At 45.8% G+C, this 24,719-nt stretch overlaps 1 protein-coding gene across 3 annotated transcripts in view; it reads right to left on the reverse strand.

Moving 5' to 3' along the window:
* alg1 (ALG1 chitobiosyldiphosphodolichol beta-mannosyltransferase) overlaps positions 1-24,719 on the reverse strand; it is a 129,558-nt gene that overhangs the window by 72,619 nt on the left and 32,220 nt on the right. For all 3 annotated transcript variants that reach the window (XM_068058738.1, XM_068058737.1, XM_068058739.1), the window contains exon 5: positions 5,555-5,644. In XM_068058738.1, coding sequence (XP_067914839.1) covers positions 5,555-5,644 — 90 coding nt within the window. The remainder of the gene's footprint in view (positions 1-5,554; positions 5,645-24,719) is intronic.

Raw genomic sequence — 24,719 nt, forward strand, 5'->3', positions numbered from 1 at the left:
TGAAAGGATCGATAGGCTGTGTTTCTTTTCTGTTTAAAAAACAAGGCTGAGGGGGAGCCTAACAGAGGTCTTTAAAATTATGAAAGATTTTGATGGAGTGGACAGAGAGAGAATAGGCTGGGGTCAGGAATGGAGGCTGACCGGGCCTGAAATTACCAATGCCAGCCAGCGTACTGGTTTTGCAACACCGTTCTCGCCACCGGCCCTGTCCAGAATGTTGGGAGAGGGCAGGATCGCAATCCCATCCACTCCCCGATGAAGGCCAATTAAGGCACTTGAAAAGCTCATTAACAGGGGAGTTAAGAGTTTCAAGGGGGCACACGGGCTACACGTGCTATCTGGGGCAGACCAGGTTAAAGAAATTGAGTACAGAGCGGGGAGCCAGTCATGCCCACCCTCGGGAATTAACCTGGAGCCATAAAGGTTTCAATGGCGCAGTGGGGGCCCCTGATATTGGGAGACTGGTCCCCTTACTGGCATGGAGAATGGGAAGTTGTCACCCTCCTGGCATCATGGGGGTAAGGCTGCCAAAATCAACTGGGCAAGGGAGCTGAGCTAAGGGAAGGCAGCAGCTGAAATGGGGCGTGACTCTTGGATTTTGGGCCCAGTGGCAATGAGGAGCAACACCCTCCGCAGGAAGGGCGGAGCCCCGAGCATCAGGAGGGCAGAGGAGTGATGAGGGGCAGGGTTGAGACAGATCCTATACTGAGGGTATGGCTTCCAACATCGAAGACATAGCTACCTGGAGATGACGGAGACCCAGTGCCACGGGGGACTACGACTCTCCAGGCAGATGGTCACTGACATCTCTGCCCTTGTCACCAAGGATCTGTAACCTCACAGCACTGGTTGCCATGCCCTGCCAATAGCCAAAGTGACTGTGGCCTCGATCTTCTTTGCTTCTGGCTCTTTCCAAGGATCAGCTGCGATCTTGGGGGCATCTCACTCATGGCTGCACACCACTGCACCTCGTGGATCCCTGATGCCCTTTTTGCCAGGGCTGGACAGTACATTACATTCAGTTCACAACAGATGAGGCCTCATAAGCACTGAGTGAGTTTCACTGCCATCAATGGATTTTCCCCAGCTGCAGGACATCATCGACTGCACCCATAAGGCCATCTAGACACCCAGTGACCTGCCAGTGAGATTCATCAATAGGAAGGGCTGCCACTCCTTCATCATGTCTGTGAACGCAAGCACTTCCTCCGTGTGCTTGCTCGCTTTCTTGGCAGCTGCCAAATGACCCTTTCATCCTCTAGCAGTCCAGACTGCCACAAATCTTCACTTCAACCCCCAAAGCACATGGATGTATTCTAGGGTACAAGGGATATCCCTTGAAGAGATGGCTACTGACCCCTTGATGAAAGCCTGAGACAGAGGCAGAGGTGATACAACTGTAGCCACTTGCTCACAAGGACCACTATCGAGCAAGCTATCGGGCTTCTTGAGATGTGGTTCCAGTGCCTAGACTAGTCAGGTGGCACTCTGCAACACCCCCTTGCTAGGGTCTCGGTCATTGCGATGTGCTGCGCACTCCATAACATGGCCCTCCAGAGAGGATGGAGAAACCCTGGATCAAGATAGCTCATCGGGGGAAGAGGAGGAGGAAGTGGAAGTGGAGGCGGAGGGAGAGGATGCAGAACACAAGGAAGTACCTGGGCACGGTGCACGGAAAGGAGGTGTCTTCAGAATGCCATGAATGTCAGGGATCATCTGATTCAGGAACACTTCAGTTGCATCTCCCTGACACAGGACGCAATGTATTCTGAGCTGCTTGTCTTCAATGACTGTGTTAGGACAAAGACTGGAACATCTAAACTCTTACCGCCAATGAAGGATGCACATCTACCCAGAGCCTTTTCCCTCTCCTTGATCACACTCTTAATTTCTGTCATGCCACCAATAAAAGGAGTCTCAGACATGTGCCTTGAACTGTGATTATTTATAGAATTATAACAAAGGGATAAACAGAGGGCTTTAGAGAGTAAGAAAACACCCCAGTGACCCATTCAGTGTTCCTTGCGATGTGGTTGCCTCTGCTTTTGGCCACTCCTACACAGTGTTCCCTTTGTGGCCTTGGATGAGGTGGAGGCTGCCTGGTCACTTTTCTCTGCCTGTGGGTGAGATGCATGTGGCATTTGTCCTCGTCACAGAAGTGTCCGTAGGAGCACCTCCAGAGGCTGCTGCACCTGCATTATTGTTGGGGCAGCCTCCGTCACCTGGTCCTGCTGCACAAAGGTTTCCACAGTCAGAGGAGCCAAGGAGGATGAAAGTGCTTCTTGAGAGGTGGCGCCCCTCACCCTCCTCTGCGACATTCTCAGTCCTTATATGGCATTCTGGATGGCTGGAGGTGGACACCAGCTGGGGCACAACAGCCATCAGAGCCACTGATCGATCCAGGCCACAGAGTGTAGCATGCATCCTGTGAATGTCAGTGCGCTGCTCCTGCATCCACTCAGAGTATATGGCTCTCCACGAGGTTGGCCACTCTCCATGGAGCAGCTCATGCACTCAAAGCCCTGAGTCACTGCGGTGCACATGTGCTGAATGGACTCCTCTATCCTCAGCCCATGACCCTGCCCTGCGGTCAGGGAACTCTGCCATGTGACAGCACATCTCCTGTGATGTGCAGGTAGAGCCTTCTTCCCTGGGACTTTTGAGGCTCCATATCTGTGCCCAGCTGAGCAGGCCTGCATCTGTCCTCCTTCCTCCAAGGAGGAACTGCCTCTCTCACCTTCTCCTGCACACTTGTGCCATGCCCCTCACCCAGTGCCATCCTATGTAAACACACACCAGGACCCAAGGTGAGAGTAGCTGCGCTGGTGAACTGTGCGCTTGTCAGGTGTGACAGTGCTTCCTCGGTTTCGCGAGGTTCCTCTGGGGCCATGAAGGGAGATGATGAGATGTGGGAGACACAAGAGATCATGAGAACCAGCCTAGGAAGGCAGAAGCCATGGCAGTGCTGAGGGTTCTCAATGCAACTCAGTGCTCGGTATGCTACCGGATGGAATGACGTTCACTGCATCCCACTATTGAGCACTTCGCCCTCTGTGCCATGAGGGATCCCATCTCACCAGATCCGAATTCCTCTGTGTCCGGAATCCTGGCTATCTCCATACCTCTTTCCTCCATTGGCGTGATCACTTGAATGCGGGGAACACCATCGTTCATCATCGCCCTTTCCCAGGCGTTGTGACCCTGTTTCCTCTGCAGTGACAAAAGACAGATAGATGAGGCAATCGGTCCTGTATGGCCAATGGCATCTGCTCCTATCCATTAGAAGCTGCATGTCTCAGTGCTGACAGGTCCTCAGTAGCACTGCGGCCCTGAGCCATTCTGAGGGGTTGAGTAGGTGCCCTAGACACACGCCCCTCCCATATTCAGGAGCAGCATGCACCCTGAGGATCCTCAGGTGGTGTGTCTGCTGGAGGGTACAAGCGCTGAGACCGGGCTGGTGGTAGCACTCACCTTGCCAGAGTGTTATCAGGTTGTTGAACCTCTTACGGCACTGGATCCACATTTTTCTATTAATGCTTCTGGTGCAAACAATGGCAACTATCTCAATCTAAGCCTGTTTTGTTTGGCTCGGTGACCTACTCCTGCCACCCACTGGGAAGGTGACCTCCCTCCTCTCCCTCACAGCTTCAAGCATCACCTCCAAGTCACTATCCGCAAACGAGGGGCTGCTCTGACTGCCACGGGTGCCAGGCCTCTAGCTTGCTACTGCCACATTTCCACACTTCAGCTCAATGCAATCCTCAGAGAGTTTTGGACAGTAGCCACTGGGGATTAAAATAGGGCCCGAAATTTATCTGGCTCCCCCTGTCCGTTCCCTCCCCCATAGTCCACCAAACCTGACAATAATCCAATTAGGAGGTGACCCCCGTGAAAATCGTGACTTTAATCTACATCCCCTCGCAGGCGGGTTTGGGACCCGGAAGCAGTCCCAACTTCCATTTCCAGCCTCCATCACGAAAATTCAACCCAATGTTTCCACTTGTGGGAAAGAGTAAAACTAGAGGCCATCAATATAAGATAGTCACCACAAAATCCAACAGGGAATTCAGAAAAAAACCTCTTTGCCCAAAGAGTGGTGAGCATGTGGAACTCGCAACCACAGGGAGTGGTGGAAGCAAATAATATAGATGCATTTAAGGGGAAGCTAGACAAGCATATTGAAGGACAATAAGAGTTTGTTGTTTGTTTGGAGCATTGCTAAATTTGGAGACGAGACGGCCCAGCCAGCAGCAAGAAATGCATAAACGTACACGGCAATCGGGGGTACGTTAGTGTTCCTGCAGGCAGTCAAAGAAGACGGTAGAGCTTGGTCAACTCCACTGAGGGACCTACGAACACCATCGGCAGACCAACCGAGGGGTGACTGCAAGTGTTGTTAGGAAATTAAGTTAGGAATAGGGGGTATAACCTATGTTTAGGTTCTAGCAGGACAGGGTCCTGCGTCACATAAAGGTAGTTGCAATTGAAACATGTGATTGCTGAGTGTAACCCTTCTCTAAGGATTGTGGGTAATTCAGTAAAGTGATTGCGAGTCATCAGAAGAAATCGGTCTCACTGCTTATTCTGTTCAAGTCATACATTTGTAATTCTGGTGTCACAAATGAGAGTGTGGGGGGCTGGGGGGATGGGGGGGGGGGGTTCTTCCGGTGAGGAACAGAATCCCCTACAATATTAGGAAGAAGGGAATAGAGGATTACGATGATAGATTTAGGTGAGGAAGGATGGGAGGAGGCTCAAGTGGAGCATAAACACTGGCATGGACTGGCTGGGCTGAATGGCTGTTTCGGTGCTGTATATCCTATGTAATCCTATACAAATGAATGAGACAGAAAGGATGCTGCATTAGGTTAAGATTCATTCGTCAAGATTCCTTTAACGCTGCAATGTTTCATTGTTCAGATGAAGAAGGAATTTGTAAGCCAAATAAAAACAAATTTACCTCTTCCCATATAAAGATCAGTTGAGAGAATGGAAATAAATGGCTCGTATTGGGTGTCAAAACCATGATATGCACAAATTTGCAATCAAGTTCTCCAAATGAATATAAAGAAAATGTTCAACACAATTTCTACAGTATTCGTTTCATGCATGCTCTTTATAAATTAATAACTCTGAACCATGTGATTTGTATAAATTCATCATTTATCATGATTTTCTTTTCATCATGATGTGAATGTTACAATTGCTGCTTCTACATACTGTACACGTCTCAGGTGGGATGATGTGCCAGGCAGCTTTCTATAAACATCAGTATAATAGGCAGAAACTTCCAAGTTATAGAACATAACTACAGGGCACAAACAGTCCATAATGTTACCAACTTTTCACAAATGGACTACAAGACGACTAAATAATGGATTCCTATTGATGCTCTCCTGTTAAGAAGTAGTTACAAGCTGGGCTTACTCTCAAAACAGAATAGGGCAGAATAAGCTTTAAGAAATTCTGTTCATTTGACTAGGGTTTCCATTTATCATGGTAAAATATGTTAAATCCAACGTATGTGGCATGACAAATCAGTGTGCATACTCACTTGATATTCCAGTTCATTCTCAAATCTTCTTTCATAGCTTCAGTGACACACAGATTTGAATCAGAGAGCTTTCCAAAAAAATGTTCATACCTATTTTTTAAAAATTCAATTAAATCAGTCATTAAATCACAAATGTTATTACAGATGCACATTCACTTGGATCGAGCTTTCTTAACTTTCAAATTGGATACTTTTTTCCAGATAGCATATAGAAAATATTATTTCCATTTTATTTTTATAGATCTATAGCCTGTGAAATTCAGTTTGTGGAGGGCTTCAGTTGAAATAAAAACTCCTCTGGCAACCTCTGTTGATGGAAAATCACAATATAAAAAGTGTCACATTGACCTGCAACACCTGCTAACAGTGCCATGATAGAGAGTTAGGCGTCGCAATTTTTAACACTATTCTGCCACATGGTAGATGACACTGAATGTGACTATTTTATATGGTTAAAAATACCATCTTCAGTCAAGATAGGGCCACTGGGGACACAGGAACACTATTTACCACTTCTAAGCAACAGGCTGTCACTGTGTTGCGATCCGAGTTTTGTGGCAAGGTCTTTAGTATTTTACATTTTCATAAAACAATCAAAGAATGAACATAAAACAGTACAGCACAGTACAGGCCCTTCGGCCCACGATGTTGTGCCAAACCTTTAACCTACTCTAAGATCAAACTACCTACATACCCTTCATTCTACTATCATCCATGTACCTATCCAAGAGTCGCTTAAATGCCCCTAATGTATCTGCTTCGACTACCACCGCTGGCAGCGCATTCCACGCACCCACCACTCTTTGTGTAAAGAACCTACCTCTGACATCTCCCCGAAACCTTCCTCCAATCACCTTAAAATTATGCCCCCTGGTGATAGCCCTTTCCACCCTGGGAAAAAGTCCATGACTATCCACTCTATCTATGCCTCTCATCATCTTGTACCCCTCTATCAAGTCACCTATCATTCTTCTTCGCTCCAATGAGAAAAGCCCTAGCTCCCTCAATCTTTCTTCGTAGGACATGCCCTCCAGTCCAGGCAGCATCCTGGTAAATCTCCTCTGCACCCTCTCTAAAGCTTCCACATCCTTCCTATAATGAGGCGACCAGAACTGAACACAACATTCCAAGTGTGGTCTAACCAGGGCTTTATAGAGCTGCAGCATAACCTCGCGGCTCTTAAACTCAATCCCCCTGTTAATGAAAGCCAACACACCATACACCTTCTTAACAACCCTATCAACTTGGGTGGCAACTTTGAGCGATCTATGGACGTGGACCCCAAGATCCCTCTGTTCCTCCACACTACCAAGAATCCTGTCTTTAAGCCTGTATTCCGCATTCAAATTCGACCTTCCAAAAGGAATCACTTCACACTTTTCCAGGTTGAACTCCATCTGCCACTTCTCAGCCCAGCTCTGCATCCTGTCAATGTCCCGTTGCAACCTACAACAGCCTTCCACACTATCCACAACTCCAGCAAACTTCGTGTCATCGGCAAACTTGCTAACCCAGCCTTCCACTTCCTCATCCAAGTCATTTATAAAAATCACAAAGAGCAGAGGTCCCAGAACAGATCCTTGTGGAACACCACTGGTCACCGAGCTCCATACTGAATACTTTCCATCTACTACCACCCTCTGACTTCTATGGGCCAGCCAATTTTGCATCCAGACATTCCCTGAATCCCATGCCTCCTTACTTTCTGAATGAGCCTACCATGGGGAACCTTATCAAACGCCTTGCTAAAATCCATATACACCACATCCACTGCTCTTCCTTCATCAATGTGTTTTGTCACATCTTCAAAGAATTCAATAAGGCTTGTGAGGCATGACCTGCCCCTCACAAAGCCATGCTGACTGTCTCGAATCAAACCATGCTTTTCCAAATAATCATAAATCCTGTCTCTCAGAATCCTCTCCAATAATTTGCCCAATTATAGACTGACTGGTCTATAATTCCCAGGGTTATCCCTATTCCCTTTCTTGAACAAGGGAACAACATTTGCCACCCTCCAATCATCCGGTACTACTCCAGTGGACAGTGAAGACGCAAAGATCATCGCCAAAGGCGCAGCAATCTCATCCCTCGCTTCCCGTAATATCCTTGGGTATATCCCGGGGACTTATCTGTCCTCATATCATTCAAAATTTCCAGCACATCCTCCCTCTTAACATCAAGCTGTTCGAGCATATCAGCCTGTTCCACGCTGTCCTCACAAATGACCAGGTCCCTCTCACTAGTGAATACTGAAGCAAAGTATTCATTTAGGACCTCCCCTACCTCCTCCGACTCCAGGCACAAGTTCCCTCCACTATCCCTGATCAGCCCTACTCTCACTCTGGCCATCCTATTGTTCCTCACATAAGTGTAGAACGCCTTGGGATTTTCCTTAATCCGACCCGCCAAGACTTTTTCATGTTCCCTTCTAGCTCTCCTAAGTCCATTCTTTAGTTCCTTCCTGGCTACCTTGCAACCCTCTAGAGCCCTGTCCGATCCTTGCTTCCTCAACCTTAAGTAAGCTTCCTTCTTCCTCTTGACTAGCTGTTCTACATCTCTTGTTATCCAAGGTTCCTTCACCCTACCATCCCTTCCCTGCCTCATCGGGACAAACCTATCCAGCAGTCGCAGCAAGTGCTCCCTAAACAACCTCCACATTTCTGTCGTGCATTTCCCTGAGAACATCTGTTCCCAATTTATGCTCCCCAGTTCCTGCCTAATAGCATTGTAATTCCCCCTCCCCCAATTAAATATTTTCCCATCCCGTCTGCTCCTGTCCCTCTCCATGACTATAGTAAAGGTCAGGGAGTTGTGATCACTATCACCGAAATGCTCTCCCACCGAGAGATCTGCCATCTGGCCTGGTTCGTTGCCAAGCACCAAGTCCAACATAGTCTCCCCTCTAGTCGACCTATCTACATATTGAGTCAGGAAGCCTTCCTGGACACACCCGACAAAAACTGCTCCATCCAAACTATTTGCACTAAGGAATCAATATTAGGGAAGTTGAAGTCACCCGTGACAACAACCCCGTTACTTCTGCACCTTTCCAAAATCGGCCTCCCAATCTGTTCCTCCATGTCTCTGTTGCTATTGGGGGGTCTATAGAAAACTCCCAACAAAGTGACTGCTCCTTTCCTGTTTCTGACTTCCACCCATAATGACTCAGTAGACAAACCCTCCTCGACGACCTCCCTTTCTGCAGCTGTGATACTATCCCTGATTAGCAATGCCACTCCCCCACCTCTTTTACCTCCCTCCCTATTCCTTTTGAAACATCTAAACCCCGGAACATCCAACATCCATTCCTGCCCCTGTGATATCCAAGTCTCCGTAATGGCCACAACATCTTAGCTCCAAGTACTGATCCATGCTCCAAGTTCATCACCCTTATTCCTGACACTTCTTGCGTTAAAATAGACACACTTCAACCCATCATACTGGCTGCAACTTTGCCCCGTCAACTGTCTAACCTTCCTCACAGACTCTCTGCACTCGGTATCTGCCTGTTCAACAGCTACCCCATCCACTGATCCGTGGCTCCGGTTCCCATCCCCCTGTCAAACTAGTTTAAACCCTCCCGAAGAGCTCTAGCAAACCTCCCGCCCAGGATATTGATGCCCCTCCAGTTCAGATGGAACAGCACAAAAAGCGGCTCTTCGGCCCATCGAGCCTGCACTGGCTCTTTCGAAAACCGATCCAGTCAGTCCCACTCCCCGCTCTTCCCCTATGTCCCTGCAATTCTTTTCTCATTCAAGTATTTACCCAGTTCCCTTTTGAACACAACTATCTGTTTCCACCATCCTATCAGGCAGTGCATTCCAAATCCAAACCACTTTTTGCATGAAAAAGTTTTTCCTCACATGGCCTCTGTTTCTTTTGTCAATCACCTCAAATCTGTGACCTCACCCCTTCAACCACTGGCAACGCTTTCTCCGTACTTACCCAGCTAAACCGTTCATGGTTTTAAATTTTACCTTAGCCTTCCCTGCTCGAAGGAGAACAATTCCAGCTTCTCCAGTCTATCCATGGAATTTTAATCCTTCATCCCTGAACCATTCCAGTAACTCTCCTCTGTGTCTTCTCCAAAGCCTTCACACCGTTCCTAAAGTGATTGTGTCCAATTTTGGGCACCAACTTCAGCTGCAGCCAAACTAGTATCGGTTGAGCACAACTTCCTGGCTTTTGTACTCTCTGCCTCTTTTTACTAGGTTCAGGATCCCATATGCTTTATTAACTGCTTTGTCCTGTCACCTTCACAGATTTGTGTTTAAACACTCCCAGGTCTCTCTTTTTGCATCCCATTTAAAATTGTACAACTTAACTTGTACTGTCCCTTTGTCTTCCAATCTTCCCTGGATACAAGGAGGATTGGATTGTGGCAAATGTGACACCCTTATTCAAGAAAGGGTGTAAGGACAGTCCTAGCAACTACAGGCCGACCACTAGTGGTGGTAAGGTTTTAAAAATAATAATCAGACTAAAATCAACAGGCACTTGGTTTGAATGAATTAAGAGCCAGCACAGATTTGTAAAAGGCTGATGTGCTTGACTAATTTTTTGATGTTAACAGTATGATGAAGTGAAAGCAATGGATTTTAAGAAAGTGTTTGACAAAGTACCACATAAAACACTGGTTATCAAAATTGAGACTCGTGGAATTGGAGGATCAGTGTCAGCTCGGATAAAATATTGGCTCCAGGACGGAAAACAGCAAGTCATGATAAATGCTTGTTTTAGATTGGAGGATGGTAGACAGTAGTGTTCCCCAAGGTTCAGTGCTAGGGCCACTGCTTTCATTAGTGTATATATAAATTATATGGATATTGCATGCAGAATAAAATTTCTAAATTTGCTGATGATACCAAACTTGGAGGTGTGGCAAACAGTGAGGATGATACCAATCGAGTGCAACTGGACATAGATAGCACAATGAGCAGGCAGGTGGCAGATGGAATTTAGTACAGAGACATGTGAAGTAATGCATTTTGGCAGAAGAGATAGGAAGAGGCAATATAGACTAAATGGCACAGTTCGAAAGAATATACAAGGAGAGGGGGACCTGGGGGTTCATGTGCTTGTTCTTTGAAGGTGGCAGGACATATTGAGAGAGTAGTTAGCAAAGCATATGGGATCTAGGGCTTCATAAATAGAGGTATTGAGTAAAAAAGCAGGTAGTTATCCTGAACCTTTATAAAGCTCTGATTAGGACACAATTAGAGTAATAGGTCCACTTCTAGTCACCACTGTGTAGGAAGGATGTGAGGGTCTGTTGAGGGTGCAGAGGAGATTTACCAGAATAGTTCCAGGGATGAGGCTTGTTAGCTACTAGGTTAGGTTGGAGAAGCTGGGGTTGTTCTCTTGCAGCAAAGGAGACTGAGGGGAGATTTGATAGAGATATACAAGATTATTACAGGCTTAGACAGGTAAATAGGAAAGCTGTTCCCATTAGCTGATGGTACAAGGACTAAGCGACACAGATTTAAGGTTTTAGGCAAGAGATGCCGGGGGAGGGGGTGATGTGAGGAAGAACATTTTTTGGGCAATGAGTGGTAATGGCCAGGAACACACCGCCTGCGAGGGCTTTTGGAAGTGGAGACAATCAATGATGGGCACTGGAGCGAAATAAACTTGCAGGGCTATGGGGATAGAGCGGTACAGTGGGACTGATTGGATTGCTCTACAGAGAGCTGGCATGGATTCGATGGGCCGAATGGCCTCCTTCTGTGCCATAATGACATGACGACTCCTTCTTCCCACCAAAATCTATCATCTCACAACTTTGCTGTGTTGAACTCCGATTTCCAGGTGTCCGCCCATTCCGCCAGCTTGTCTATGACCTCTTGAAGCCTATCACTGTCTTGCTCACTGTTTATTATACGTCCAAGTTCCATGTCAACTGTAAATTTTGAAATTACGTTCTGTACCTCCAAGTTCAAGTCGAATACAGCAGTGATCCCAGTACTGAATCCTGGGGAACACCACCTCCCTCCAGTCGGAAAAGCAGCCATTCATCACACCTCTCTTTTCTATCCCTTCGCCAATTTTGTATCCATGCTTCTACTGCCCCTTTTATTCCATGGGCTTCAATGTTACTAACAAGACTAACATGTAATACTTTTTCAAATACATTTTGAAATTCCATATACATATCAATTGCACTGCCCTCATTATCCACCCTCTCTGTTACCTCATCAAAAAAACCCAATCAGGTTAGTCAAACAGGATTTGCCCTTAACAAATCTGTGCTGGCTCTCCTCCTTCATCCATGCTTGTCCAAGTGGCTGTTAATTTTCACCCAGATGATTATTTTTCAAAGCTTCCCCACTACTAGAATTAAACTGACTGACCTGCAGTTACTCAGCTTATCCTTCTCCCCGATTTTGAACAAGACTACAATATTTGCAATTTTCCAATCCTCTGGTACCATTCCTGGATCTAAGGAGGATTGCAAAATTATGGCCAGTGCCGCCGCAATTTCTACCCTTACTTCCCCGAGTATCCGCGGATGCATTCTATCTGTTCCTGGTGACTTATCAACTTTAAGTACTGCCAGCTTATTCTTTATCTATATTTATTTCATCCATTACCCCAACAAACTCCTTGTTTTCAGCAACTTTGGCAAAGTCCTCTTCCTTTGTAAACATTGAGAGAAAATACTCATTTAGTACCTCAGCCATGCCTGCTGCCTGCACTAAAAGATTTCCATTTTGCCCCTAATCTGCCCTCTGACAATCCTTTTATTGTTAATACAAATTTACAGCACAGGAGGAGATCATTCAGCCCATCACGTTTTGGTGACTGCAGCTTGACAGTAGCGGAGGTGCGAGAGCGAGCTTACAGCTGGGAAGTCAATTTCAGTGTAAGTTTAAAAGTTAATTCCCTTTTGTTTTCGGAGGACCAGGGGACTGCTGGTTTTGGTGACTGCAGCTTTGACAGTAGCGGAGGTGCGAGAGCGAGCTTACAGCTGGGAAGTCAATTTCAGTGTAAGTTTAAAAGTTAATTCCCTTTTGTTTTCGGAGGAGCAGGGGACTGCTGGGTAAGTAAAAGCTATATATTTGGGTGGTGGCTGTACCCGAGACACTACATGTGTAGTGTCTCCCACCCACCCTCCTCCTCTAACCAAAAAAAAAGGACTCTGTTGTGTTGATAAGGTAAGCTTTTTATTAAAGAAGTTCTGTCCGTTGGATTGCTAACCTAACAAGTTTTGACATTTTTTTTTTGGTTTTTCAGTAGTTTTGTTGGGAATTTAGAATAGAGGGAATGGAAGTTAAGGCAGTTGTATGTTCCTCCTGCAGAATGTGGGAGGTAAGGGTCGCCAAGAGTGTCCCTGCTGACTGCATCTGTGGGTAGTGCACCCAACTCCAGCTCCTCGAGAACCGCGTTAATGAACTGGAGCTGGAGCTGGATGAACTTCGGATCATTCGGGAGGCGGAGGGGGTTATTGAGAGGAGTTATGGGGAGGTAGTCACACCTCAGGTAAAAGAAATAGGTAGATGGGTTACCGTCAGGGGAAGGAGAGGGAACCAGCAGGCAGTGCAGGGATCCCCTGTGGCCGTTTCCCTCAACAACAGGTATACCGTTTTGGATACTGTTGCGGGGGACGACTTACCAGGGGTAAGTAATGGGGTACAGGTATCTGGCACAGAGTCTGTCCCTGTTGCTCAGAAGGGAAAGGGGAAGAGGAGCAGAGCATTAGTCATTGGGGACTCCATAGTTAGGGGAACAGATAGGAGGTTCTGTGGGAACGAGAGAGACTCACGGTTGGTCTGTTGCCTCCCAGGTGCCAGGGTTCGTGATGTCTCGGATCGTGTTTTTGGGATCCTTAAGGGGGAGGGGGAGCAGCCCCAAGTCGTGGTCCACATAGGCACCAACGACATAGGTAGGAAGAGAGATGGGGATTTAAGACAGAAATTCAGGGAGCTAGGGTGGAAGCTTAGAGCGAGAACAAACAGAGTTGTTATCTCTGGGTTGTTGCCCGTGCCACGTGATAGCGAAGCGAGGAATAGGGAGAGAGAGGAGTTGAACACGTGGCTGCAGGGATGGTGCAGGAGGGAGGGTTTTGGTTTCCTGGATAACTGGGGCTCATTCTGGGGTAGGTGGGACCTCTACAAACAGGATGGTCTTCACCTGAACCAGAGGGGTACCAATATCCTGGGGGGGGGGGGGGGGGGGAGATTTGCTAGTGCTCTTCGGGGGGGTTTAAACTAATTCAGCAGGGGGATGGGAACCTAAATTGTAGTTCCAGTGTACAGGATGTTGAGAGTAATGAGGTCAGGGATAAGGTTACAAGGACGCAAGAGGGCACTGGCAAGCAAGAACTTGGTTTAAAGTGTGTCTACTTCAACGCCAGGAGCATCCGGAATAAGGTGGGTGAGCTTGCAGCATGGGTTGGTACCTGGGAACTCGATGTTGTGGCCATTTTGGAGACATGGGTAGAGCAGGGGCAGGAATGGATGTTGCAGGTTCCGGGATTTAGATGTTTCAGTAAGAACAGAGAAGATGGTAAAAGAGGGGGGGGTGTGGCATTGTTAATCAAGGAGAGTATTACAGCGACAGAAAGGACGTTTGAGGACTCGTCTACTGAGGTAGTATGGGCCGAGGTTAGAAACAGGAGAGGTGAGGTCACCCTGTTGGGAGTTTTCGATCGACCTCCGAATAGTTCCAGAGATGTAGAGGAAAGGATAGCGAAGATGATTCTCGACAGGGGCGAGAGTAACAGGGTAGTTGTTATGGGGGACTTTAACTTTCCAAATATCGACTGGAAATACTATAGTTCGAGTACTTTAGATGGGTCAGTTTTTGTCCAGTGTGTGCAGGAGGGTTTTCTGACACAGTATGTAGACAGGCCAACCAGGGGCGATGCCACATTGGATTTGGTACTGGGTAATGAACCCAGCCAGGTGTTAGATTTAGATGTAGGTGAGCACTTTGGTGATAGTGATCACAATTCGGTTAGGTTTACCTTAGCGATGGGCAGGGACAGGTATATTCCGCAGGGCAAGAATTATAGCTGGGGGAAAGGAAAGTATGATGCGAATAGGCAAGATTTAGGATGCGTAGGATGGGGAAGGAAACTGCAGGGGATGGGAACAATCGAAATGTGGAGCTTATTCAAAGAGCAGCTGCTGCGTGTCCTTGACAAGTATGTACCTGTCAGGCAGGGAGGAAGTTGTCGAGCGAGGGAGCCGAGGTTTACTAAAGAAGTTGAAGCGCTTGTCAAGAGGAAGAAGAAGGCTTATGTTAGGATGAGACGTGAAGGCTCAGTTAGGGCGCTTGAGAGTTACAAGCTAGCCAGGAAGGATCTAAAGGGAGAGCTAAGAAGAGCAAGGAGAGGACACGAGAAGTCATTGGCGGATAGGATCAAAGAAAACCCTAAGGCTTTCTATAGGTATATCAGGAATAAAAGAATGACTAGAGTTAGATTAGGGCCAATCAAGGATAGTAGTGGGAAGTTGTGTGTGGAATCAGAGGAGATAGGGGAAGTGTTAAATGAATATTTTGCGTCAGTATTTACAGCAGAGAAAGAAAATGTTGTCGAAGAGAATACTGAGATTCAGGCTACTAGGTTAGATGGGATTGAGGTTCACAAGGAGGAGGTGTTATCAATTTTGGAAAGTGTGAAAATAGATAAGTCCCCTGGGCCAGATGGGATTTATCCTAGGATTCTCTGGGAAGCTAGGGAGGAGATTGCAGAGCCGTTGTCCTTGATCTTTATGTCGTCATTGTCGACAGGAATAGTGCCGGAAGACTGGAGGATAGCAAATGTTGTCCCCTTGTTCAAGAAGGGGAGTAGAGACAGCCCTGGTAATTATAGACCTGTGAGCCTTACTTCGGTTGTGGGTAAAATGTTGGAAAAGGTTATCAGAGACAGGATTTATAATCATCTTGAAAAGAATAAGTTCATTAGAGATAGTCAGCACGGTTTTGTGAAAGGTAGGTCGTGCCTCACAAACCTTATTGAGTTTTTCGAGAAGGTGACCAAACAGGTGGATGAGGGTAAAGCAGTGGATGTGGTGTATATGGATTTCAGTAAGGCGTTTGATAAGGTTCCCCATGGTAGGCTATTGCAGAAAATACGGAAGTATGGGGTTGAAGGTGATTTAGAGCTTTGGATCAGAAATTGGCTAGCTGAAAGAAGACAGAGGGTGGTGGTTGATGGCAAATGTTCATCCTGGAGTTTAGTTACTAGTGGTGTACTGCAAGGATCTGTTTTGGGGCCACTGCTGTTTGTCATTTTTAGAAATGACCTGGAAGAGGGTGTAGAAGGGTGGGTTAGTAAATTTGCGGATGACACTAAAGTCGGTGGAGTTGTGGATAGTGCCGAAGGATGTTGTAGGGTACAGAGGGACATAGATAGGCTGCAGAGCTGGGCTGAGAGATGGCAAATGGAGTTTAATGCGGAAAAGTGCGAGGTGATTCACTTTGGAAGGAGTAACAGGAATGCAGAGTACTGGGCTAATGGGAAGATTCTTGGTAGTGCAGATGAACAGAGAGATCTTGGTGTCCAGGTGCATAAATCCCTGAAGGTTGCCACCCAGGTTAATAGGGCTGTTAAGAAGGCATATGGTGTGTTAGCTTTTATTAGTAGGGGGATCGAGTTTAGGAGCCACGATGTCATGCTGCAGCTGTACAAAACTCTGGTGAGACCGCACCTGGAGTATTGCGTGCAGTTCTGGTCACCGCATTATAGGAAGGATGTGGAAGCTATGGAAAGGGTGCAGAGGAGATTTACTAGGATGTTGCCTGGTTTCCTCTTACGAGGAAAGGCTGAGGGACTTGAGGTTGTTTTCATTGGAGAGAAGGAGGAGGAGAGGTGACTTAATAGAGACATATAAGATAATCAGAGGGTTAGATAGGGTGGATAGTGAGAGTCTTTTTCCTCGGATGGTGATGGCAAACACGAGGGGACATAGCTTTAAGTTGAGGGGTGATGGATATAGGACAGATGTCAGAGGTAGTTTCTTTACTCAGAGAGTAGTAGGGGCGTGGAACGCCCTGCCTGCAACAGTAGTAGACTCGCCAACTTTAAGGGCATTTAAGTGGTCATTGGATAGACATATGGATGAAAATGGAATAATGTAGGTCAGATGGTTTCACAGGTCGGCGCAACATCGAGGGCCGAAGGGCCTGTACTGCGCTGTAATGTTCTAGTTCTAATTCTAATTCTAATATCAGTACCAGCTGAAAAAGAGATATCCAGCCTAATCCCACCTTCCATCTCTTGTTCTGTAGCCCTGTAGGTTACAGCACTTCAAGTGCATATCCAAGTGTTTTTTTGAATTGCGATGAGGGTTTCTGCCTCTCCTGCCCTTTCAGGCAGTGAGTTCCAGAGTTCATGAGTTCCCTCACCACCCTCTGGGTGAAAAATGTTATCCTGAACTCCCCTCTAATCCTTCCACCAATTAGATCTATGCCCCCAGTCTTTGACCTAACGGAATTTTCCTTTCCACTCTAGTTTGACCCTTCATAATGTTATACAAGAACAAAGAACAGTACAGCACAGGAACAGGCCATTTGGCCGTCCAAGCCTGCACCAATCTTGATGCCTGTCTAAACTAAAACCTTCTGCACTTCCGGGGTCCGTATCCCTCTATTCCCATCCTATTCATGTATTTGTCAAGATGCCTCTTAAACGTCACTATCGTACCTGCTTCAAATAAATTTCCCTTCAGCCTTTGTTCAAAAAAAACCCAGCCTCTCCAATCTTTCCTCATAGCTAAAATTCTCCATTCCTGGAAACATCCTCGGAAATCGCCTTATCTACCTGTCCTGCTACCTTCGGGGATCTGGGGACATTCACTCCAAGGCCCCTCTGTTCCTCTATACTTCTCAGTGTCCTACCATTTACTGTGTATTTCCTTGCCTTGTTAGCCTTTCCCAAATGCATTACCTCACACTTCTCCGGATTGAATTCAATTTGCCACTTTTCTGTCCACCTGACTCATCCATTGATATCTTCCTGCAGTCTACAGTCTTCTTCCTCACTATCAACCATACAACCAATTTTTGTATCATCTGCAATCTTCTTTCTCATGCCACCTACATTCAAGTCTAAATCACAAACAGCAAGGCCCCCAGTACTGAGCCGTGTGGAACTCCACTGGAAACAGCCTTTCAGTCACAAAAACACCCATCGACCATTACTCTTTGCTTCCTGTCACTGACCCAATTTTGGATCCAACTTGCCACTTTCCCTCGAGTCCCCTGGGCTTTTACTTTTCTGACCAGTCTGCCATGTGGGACCTTCTCAAAACCCTTGCTAAAATCCATGTGGATGACATCAAACATGCTACCCTTGTCGACCCTCCTTGTTTGAATTTTTTGAAAACTGTCAAGTTAGTCAGACATGACCTTCCCATAATAAATTCGTGCTGGCTGTTCTTGATTAATCCATGCATTTTAAATGACGATTTATCCTATCCCTCACTTTTTTTCCAACAATTTTCCCACTGTAAATACACCCCGTAGTGTAATAGCTCCTTAATTTTTCCTAACTCCAACCAAATAGATTCCGTCTTTGATCCTTCAAGGACATTCTAACATGGTCATATTTTCTGTAATCTAAACTGCTAACCCGCCTTCTTATTTCACTTCCCGACAATTCCTGAATACCTCGTACTCAGGAATATTAAGCATCCAATCCTCCCCTTTATTGAGCCAGGTCTCAGGTATCACCTCATCATTTCCACAAGGCTATTTGTACCAGCTGCTCACCAACCTTTTTACCATATGTCATGCATTTACAGACATGCACTCCAAACCTAACTTAGACCTCTTTGTATTTTCTCTGATCCCACCTAATTCTGTATAATTTCTAATTCTGTCTCTCACACTCCTCTGTGCACCTTGTTTCTACTTTTAAATACACCTTGTTGCCCAGCCCCTTGCCGAATTAGTTTAAACCTTCCCCAACAGCACTGTCCCAAGGACATTAGTCCCAGCTCTGTTCAGGTGCCACCTGTCCAGCCTCAATAGGTCATGGAACTGGTTTCAATGTCCCAGGAATCTGATGCTCCACCCATTCCCCAAACCCACGCCATGTCTCTTTGCCTCAATTTGCAATTTTATCTTTTTATCCAACAAGAACGACCAAGAAAATCAAATAATGCAGAAGATGGCAGCTGGGGAATATATTCCTGTCATTAAGAATAGTATACCGAAATGCGATCTGCTGCATTTATATTTCGTGGTCCCATCTTAAAGCTACTATATCTGCATATTCATATAAAATACATCAAATCTGTATCTGCATCTGCATACACCAATTGAGAAATGTTAATCACTAAAAGTAGCAACACTGGTCAAAATCAGGGGGCAAAAGGGAGAGAGGAACAAAAAAAAAATCACTATTTTTGAAAAAAAGTACTAGGAAAACTAATGGGACGAAAGGCTGACAAGTCCCCTGGACCTAATGGCCTGCATCCCAGAGTCTTAAAAGAAGTGGCTGCAGAGATAATGGATGCATTGGTTGTAATCTTCCAAAATTCCCTAGATACTGGAAAGGTCCCAGCGGATTGGAAAACCACAAATGTAACACCTCTATTCAAGAAAGGAGGGAGACAGAAAGCAGGGCATTATAGGCCAGTTAGCCAAACACCGTTCATTGGGAAAATGGAATCCATTATTAAGGAAGTAGTAGCAGGACATTTAGAAAATCAGAATACAATCAAGCAAGAGTCTAGATGGTTTTATGAAAGGAAAATCATGTTTGACAAATTTAGAGTTCTTTGAGGATGCAACAAGCAGGGTGGATAAAGCAGAACCAGTGGATATAATGTATTTGGATTTCCAAAAGGCATTTGATAAGGGGTCACATAGAAGGTTACTGCAGAAGACAAGAGCTCATGGTGTTGGGGATAATATATTAGCATGGATAGAGGATTGGCTAACTAACAGGAAACAGGTTGGAAAACTGTAACTAGTGGAGTGCCACAGGGATCAATGCTGGGGCCTCAACTATTTACAATCTGGATGAAGGGACAGGGTGTATTGTAGTCGAATTTACTGACGATACAAAGATAGGTGGGAAAGCAAGTTGTGAGGACAACACAGAGTGTCAAGGGATAGAGATTTGCTAAGTTAGTAGGCAAAAATTTGGCAGATAGAGTATAATGTGGGAAAATGCGAGGTTGTCCACTTCGGTGAGAAGAATAGAAGAGCAAAATATTATTTACATGGAGAGAGACTGCAGAATGCTGCAGTAGAGGGAACCTGGGCGTGAATCACAAAAAGTTAGCATGCAAGTATTTAGGAAGGCAAATGGAATGTTGGCCTTTACTGCAAGGGGGATAGAGTATAAAAGTAGGGATGTCTTGCTACAACTGTACAAGGCATTGGTGAGAACGCACCGAGAGTACTGTGTGCAGTTTTGGTCTCATAATTAAGGAGGGATATACTTGCATTGGAAGCTGTTCAAAGAAGGTTTACTAGGCTGATTCCTGGGGTGAAGGGGTTGTCTTATGAGGAAATGTTGAGCAGGTTGGGCCTATACTCATTGGCGTTTAGAAGAATGACAAGATCGTACTGAAATATAAAAGATAGTAAGGGAGCTTGACAGGGTAAATGCTGAGAGGATGTTTCCCCTTGTGGGGGAAATCTAGAACTCAGTCATTTAAGGCACAGAAGGAGGCCATTCAACCCATCCTGTCCATGCCAGCTCCCAGCGGAGCAATCCAGCCGGTCCTGCTCGATCCCTGTACCCCTGCAAGTTTATTTCCTTCAAGTGTCTATCCAATTTCCTTTTGAAATCATAGATTGTCTCCGCTTTCACCACCCTCGTGGACAGCGAGTTCCTGAAAGGGGAACAACTAGGGAACATAGTTGAAAAATAAGGGGTCGCCCATTTAAGACAGATATGAGGAGGAATTTCTAGGGTTGCTAATCTTTGGAATTCTCTTCACAGAATAATACAGTGCAGAAGAGGCCCTTCGGCCCATCGAGTCTGCACCGATGTATTAAAACACCTGACCTGTCTACCTAATCCCATTTGCCAGCACTTGGCCCATAGCCTTGAATGTTATGACGTGCCAAGCGCTCATCCAGGTACTTTTTAAAGGATGTGAGGCAACCTGCATCTACCACCCTCCCAGGCAGTGCATTCCAGACCGTCACCACCCTCTGAGTAAAAAAGTTCTTCCTCAAGTCCCCCTTAAACCTCCTGCCCCTCACCTTAAACTTGTGACCCCTCGTAACTGACCCTTCAACTAAGGGAACAGCTCCTCGATCAGGTCACCCCTCAGTCTTCTCTGCTCCAGCGAAAACAACCCAAGCCTATCCAATCTCTCTTCATAACTTAAATGTTCCATCCCAGACAACATCCTGGTGAATCGCCTCTGCACCCCCTCCAATGCAATCACATCTTTCCTATAATGTGGCGACCAAAATTGCGCACAGTACTCCAGCTGTGGCCTTACCAAAGTTCTGTACAACTCCAACATGACCTCCCTGCTTTTGTAATCTACGCCTCGATTGATAAAGGCAAGTGTCCCATATGCCTTTTTCACCACCCTATTAACCTGCCCTTCTGCCTTCAGAGATCTATGGACAAACACGCCAAGGTCCCTTTGTTCCTCGGAACTTCCCAGTGTCAGGCCATTCATTGAATACTTCCATGTCACATTACTCCTTCCAAAGTGCATCACCTCACACTTTTCAGCGCTAAATTCCATCTGCCACTTTTCTGCCCATTTGACCATCCCATCTATATCTTCCTGTAACCTAAGACACTCCACCTCACTGTTAACCACTCGGCCAATCTTCCTGTCGTCGGCGAACTTACTGATCCTGCCTCCCACATAGTCATCTATGTCATTTATATAAATGACAAACAATAGGGGACCCAGCACAGATCCCTATGGTACACCACTGGACACTGGGTTCCAGTCACTTAAACAGCCGTCTGTCATCACTCTCTGTCTCCTACAGCTAAGCCAATTTTGAATCCACCTTATCAAGTTACCCTGTATCCCATGTGCATTTGCTTTCTTGATAAGTCCCCCATGTGGGACCTTGTCAAAGGCTTTGCTGAAATCTATGTAAACTGCATCAACTGCACTACCCTCATCTACACACCTGGTCACATGCTCAAAAAATTCAATCAAATTTGTTCGGCATGACCTCCCTCTGACAAAGCCATGCTGACTATTCCTAATCAAATTTTGCCTCTCCAAGTGGAGATAGATTCTCTCCTTCAGAATTTTCTCCAATAGTTTCCCTACCACTGATGTGAGACTCACTTGTCTATAGTTCCCTGGCTTATCTCTACAACTTTTCTTAAATAGTGGGACCTCAGAGAGCAGTGGAGGCTAGGTCACTGAATATATTCAAGGATAAGTGACACAGATTTTTGATCTACAAGCAAATCAAGGGTTATGGGGGACCAGCAGGAAAGTGGAGTCAAAGCCACAACCAGATCAGTCATGATCTCATCGAATGGCAGAGCAGGCTCGAGGGTCCAAATGGCCCAATTCTGCTCCTATTTCTTATGATCTTATGAGGTCAATATGGTGATTAAAAAAGGTCTAATTAACGAACCAAATAAATAAATCAGAAAAACAGACAAGGAAGGCAGGTGGCGTGCCGTAACTGTAGCATCTGGGAGTTTGTGGAAAGCATTGCAATCCAGAACAACCACATTGGTGGTAAGTGCCTGCAGCTCAAGCAACTTTGCTCATAATTGTTAAGCTGGAGTCTGAGTTGCAGACATTGCGGGGTATCAGGAAGGGAGAGAGTTATCGCGACACTTTGTTCCAGGAGGCACTCGCACCCCTTAGGTTAAGTAGAATTGGTCAGGGACAGGAGGGTGTGACTGCAAGTCAGGCAGGTAGGGGGATCCAGGATGCAGTGATGGAGGAGCCTCAGCCCTTGATTTTGACCAACAAGTACGAGGCACATGCTAGATGGTGTGGATGAGAATAAGGGACTACAGGATGGATGAGCAAACTGACTATTACACCATGGTGCACGATGCCATTCAAGTGAGGGGGGGTGAAAAGGAATGTGATAGTGATAGGGGACAGTATAGTCAGGGGAATAGATACAGTTCTCTGCAGCTTAGATGGGAGTGTTGAAGATTGTGTTGCTGACCGGGTGCCTGGGTTAAAGGCATCTCCTTGCGGCTGGAGAAGAACTTGGAGTGACAGTAATAATCTCTGGATTGTTACCTAAACCATGTGCCAAATGGCGTAGAGATGAACGGATTATAAGGTTAAATGCGTGGCTCAAAGAGTGGTCTGGGAGGCAGGGGTTTCGCTTCAAGGGCTGGCACCAGTACTAGGGAAAGAGGGAACTGTTCTGCTGTTCTGTTAGGATGGTTTCCACTTAACTGGACTGGGACCAGTGCCCTGGTAAATCGTATAACAAGGGTTTTAAACTAATGAAAGGAACGGGGGGTTGGTGGGGGGGGGTGCGGGGGAGGATTCAGGAAAGGGTAAATTCCAAAAGCAGGAAGGGAAATGTCAAGGATGTAGAATAGAGCAGTGTTTTGGATTTAAAAAATTAGCAGAATGGGACAGTGAGATTAACTAAGGTAACAGGGCATTAGTGAATAAGGTAACATCAGGGAAAATGCAGAAATATCAAAGCTATATCTGAATATATGAAGCATTCCCAACAAAATAGAAGAATTAATAGCACCGATAGAAATTAATAGCCATTACAGAGCTGCGGTTGCAGAATGACCAAAGTTGGGAACCAAATATTCCAGGATAAGAAACTTTTAGAAGAGGTGGGAAAATGGAAAAGAAGGTGGGGTAGCTTGATAAAAAATGGGATAAAGGCAGTAGAGAGGAAGGATCTTAGCTCAGAAAATCAAGAGGTAGAATCAGCGTGGGTGGAGCTGAGAGCTGAAAAAGCAAGGGGCAGAAAACTTGGTGGGAGTTGTTGAGAAGCCCCCTAAGAGTAGTTCTAGTGTAGGGCACAGTATAAATCATGAAATTAGAGGAGCATGTAACAAGGGTAATCATGGGAGACTCTAATCTTCATAGAAACTGGGCAAACTAAATCTGCACTAAAAGTATGGAGAAGTTGTTCATGGAACAACAAGATAGTCTTCTAGATCAGTATGTCAAGGAAACAACCAGGGAACAGGTTATTGGATCTAGTATTGTGCAATGAGAAAGGGTTAACTAATAACCTCGTAGTAAAGGGGCCTCTAGGGAAGAGCGACCACGATATAATCGAATTTTTATACTGACTTTAGTTAAATCTGAAATTAGGATTTAAAATCTAAACAAAGCAAATTAGTAGGTATGAGGGGCAGGTTGGCCAAGGTAGGTTTGGAAACTACATTGAAAGATATGATGGCTAGCATTTAAGGACCTAACACATACCTTACAACAAATCTACATTCCTTTAAGGCATATAAACCTCACAAAAAAAGTGGCCTGACCATGGCTAACAAGAGGAGTTAAAAGATAGTATTAACTCATTAGGAGAATTTTAGAATTCAGCAAAGCAGGGCCAAGAAATTGATAAGCCAGAAGTGCCGAGTAGATGATCCATCCCAACCTCCTCCTGAGGTCTCCATTGTTACAAATGCCAGTCTTCAGTCAATTCAACCCACTCCACATGATGTCAAGAAATGGCTGAGTGCACTGGATGCAGCAAAGGCTATGGACCCTGCCAATATCCCAGCTGTAGTGCTGAAGACTTGTTCGCCAGAACTAGCCATGTTGCTAGCCAAGCTGTCCCAGTACAGCTACAACACTGCCATCTACTCAACAATACAGAAAATTGCCCAGTATGTCCTGCCCACAAATCCAATCCAGCCAATTACCGCCCCATCAGTCTACTCTCAATCATCAGCAAAGTGATGGAAGGTGGCATCAACAGTGCTGTCAAGTGGCACTTACTCAGCAACAATCTGCTCATAGCTGCTCAGTTCGGGTTTCGCCAGGGCCACTCAGCTCCTGACCTCATTACAGTCTTGGTTCAAACATGGACAAAAGAGCTGAACTCAGGAGGTGAGGTGAGAGTGACTGCATATCCCTCCTGTCATTCTTTTCATTACAAGATCTTATATCCATATTTATAATAGAAATTTCCCACATGTGCTCGTCATACCGTAATTACAACCCTACTAGCAAGTGAGTGTGATTGTGACAAATTGTGACAGCATGACAGCCCCCCACTTTACTTTCATTTTTAGTCATTTTTAGTT

Source organism: Heterodontus francisci, chromosome 27 (genome assembly GCF_036365525.1).
Source record: "Heterodontus francisci isolate sHetFra1 chromosome 27, sHetFra1.hap1, whole genome shotgun sequence".
In the NCBI taxonomy this organism is placed as follows: domain Eukaryota; kingdom Metazoa; phylum Chordata; class Chondrichthyes; order Heterodontiformes; family Heterodontidae; genus Heterodontus; species Heterodontus francisci.